General features: G+C 45.2%; 1 protein-coding gene across 1 annotated transcript in view; it reads right to left on the bottom strand.

Annotated features, from left to right (window-relative positions):
• Window positions 1–2,819, bottom strand: part of met (MET proto-oncogene, receptor tyrosine kinase) — a gene marked incomplete at both ends in the record, with an annotated part of 119,052 nt that overhangs the window by 72,820 nt on the left and 43,413 nt on the right. The window contains 1 exon segment of the mRNA XM_079502385.1: window positions 1,387–1,563. Coding sequence (XP_079358511.1) covers window positions 1,387–1,563 — 177 coding nt within the window.

The following is a 2,819-nucleotide window of genomic DNA, read 5'->3' as shown; positions in this document are numbered from 1 at the left end:
CTCTCTCTCTCTGCTTTGTAAAACAGAGACCATGTGATGACGTGTGGCGAGGCAATAAAGGCCAGAAGAACGGGGAAACATCCCCACAGCGGACTGACTACAGCCAAACTATGAGGCTCACAGCTGGGGTCGGCATGACGCTGAATAGCAGAATGCCACTATAAAACCATTCACTGTTTCACAGTTCAAATGCTTAAACAAAAGCACCCAGAGCACTACTGACCGAAATGATGACAACAAACCATAGGATAGAATAGATTTCAAGTTAAAAAACCACATATACTGAAACTCAGTGGTTTTAAACCCTTTTCATATCAAGGTCCATCATTTATTCAGCATTTGAGCCACGGTTTGATGAGATTTAGCCTCTTAGACCCAAAATATTGTGTTGTCGCCGTTACCATGGGAGAGATAACAGGCAAAACTTTATTGTAAATTAACTGATGCAGATGTTTAACAATAATTTAACTCTTGAGAGCACCGTAAAATGAAACCCATTTTACGCTCTCAAGAGTTTAATTATTGTTTAATGTTTAATGTTTATGTTTAATTATTGTTAAACATCTTATGTTATCTTTAACTGAGTTAAAGATAAGGGTCCATTTGGTTACCAACTCTCCATCATTTAGCTGAAGGGACCACCTGGAACCCCCCCAAGGACCACTGATGGTCCCCGGACCACTGATTGAGAACCACTGCTGTTCACACTGACAATAAACGTCTCCAACGCTCATTTCCACTGTCATTACAGTATGTGCACCACCAGTATCACCGACAGTTTTAGTCATATTCCAGTCAACCGGAATGTTTTCACAAACGCGTAGATCATAGCTCTAGATTTCAGCATGCAACAAAGACAGTGTAAAATGACTTGTGTCTTTTACTTATACTGGATCTCTTGGTCTCTTAGTCCCTTCCTAACATTTTAGTCAAGTTTTTATTTGTTGTCAAAATTGACAGTATATGGTCATAGTTTATAGTCATAGTTTTAGTCATCATTGCTTAGTTTTTATGTAGTTTTTGTCAGTGAAAAGAGGTAGTCGACGGACAATTTTCGTCACAGTAGTAGTCGACGAAATCAACATGGGTGGTTACCTTGGAGATAACCTGCTCCTGCCTGTATGTGACTTCTGGTCTAGAGGGGCGGGCGCCAGTCAAAAACAGGCGGTGGATCCTATTGGTGCCCGCCGCCCTCCTCCTCCACTCCTCCTCCCCTCCTCCTCCCCCTCCCCCTCCCCTCCGCTCCCCTCCCCGGTAGAAAACAGCAGACAACACTGAATACGTAAGTTGACTCCCAACTTCCTATGCCAGAGTTTCCAATGGCATGAGCCAATTAATGCGAAGGAAAATAAAAGCCTGGCTTTTCTATAGGCCAGTCAGGCTTACCTTAGTGATGACGGGGGCGCAGTGGTCCTGTGTCCAGGTGGAGGGGGCGGGGCACTGCGGGGAGCGCGTACAGCGTCCGTCACACCAGCCGCATCCCGTCACCCCAGACGACAGCAGGCACGACGTACAGCTCATCAGCTGACCACAGCCGGGGCCAATCAGAGGCACCTTGGTGATCTGGGGGGGGGGGGGGGGGGGGATATAGAAATTATTACAAATACGGTTTGTACTTGTTTGTACTGTCTTTGATGAACCTTGTCTAAAGTGGTCATAAGATGTTATCTCTAAAATGTATATGTACATTACACTGTATAATAGTGGCAGATTGGCAGATTTTACAATGGCAGATTTTACCCTTGCTGAAAATAGCCGATCTACAAGCTCACAACGCGTCGCGAGCTTGTAGAGCTTGTAGATCGGCTATTATCAGCATGCAACCAAGTGTAAAATTACTTATATTGGATCTCTTGTCCACTACCTTCCTAGCATTTTAGTCTAGTTTATATTTCGTGACGAAATTGTCGATATATTTAGTCATCATAGCTTCGTTTTCCATTTAGTTTTCGTCAGTGAAAAAGACGAACATTTTTCGTCATAGTATTAGTCGACGAAATCAACACTGATTACCATCCATTACCAGCGCAGACAAACGTTAACGTTACAGTATGTGATCTTTGGTATCTTTCCACTGGGACAAAGAGCAGGAACGTGATCTTTTGTGTGGCCAGTTTAGAGAGCTGGTGACGTTAAACCTGCAGGACATAATTGTGTGAAAGTATCTGCTGGCACGGCTCCATGTCCAGCATTGTGACTCGGTGCCAGTGAGAGACTGCTTTTCTAATTATTTCACTAATGCCAAGAATGCTCCGAAATACACTCTGTGTGTACTGTGTGTATTGTGTGTGTGCGCGTGCACGCATGTGTGTGTGTGCGTGCGTGCGTGCGTGCGTGCGTGTGTGTGTGTGCGTGCTTTTGTTATTATGTGGCATTATTCATACAGAGTTTGTCATTGTGCATTCATGTTGAAACGTATATTTATTATCTGAGAGGGTGTGTCTGTCTCAATGACCTACATCCTAATCCTACTATATCTTACACTGTGCACACGTGCGTGCGTGCGTGCGTGCGTGTGTGCGTGCGTGCGTGCGTGCGTGCGAGCGTGCGTGCGTGCGTGCGTGCGAGAGAGAGAGTTTATGTTTTGTGCAAGAGAGCCTATTTCACTCACACAATAACCTGGCCGACGCTGGGTTACCGGTACCCGAACACACGCTGATCAACACGTTGCGAAGCGCCATCCAGCAGCACAATAGTGCAAAGTGTCCGTGTCAGCATGAGCCATCAGCACAATAACACCGGGGCAAGCTGACGGTGCGGTGCAAACCCACCACATTTTATGCTCGCATACTGTATATACTGTAGTATATACAGAGTGA

The sequence above is a fragment of the Electrona antarctica genome (genome assembly GCF_951216825.1).
Source record: "Electrona antarctica genome assembly, chromosome: 5".
In the NCBI taxonomy this organism is placed as follows: domain Eukaryota; kingdom Metazoa; phylum Chordata; class Actinopteri; order Myctophiformes; family Myctophidae; genus Electrona; species Electrona antarctica.
This window is presented reverse-complemented; position numbering and strand designations above follow the sequence as displayed.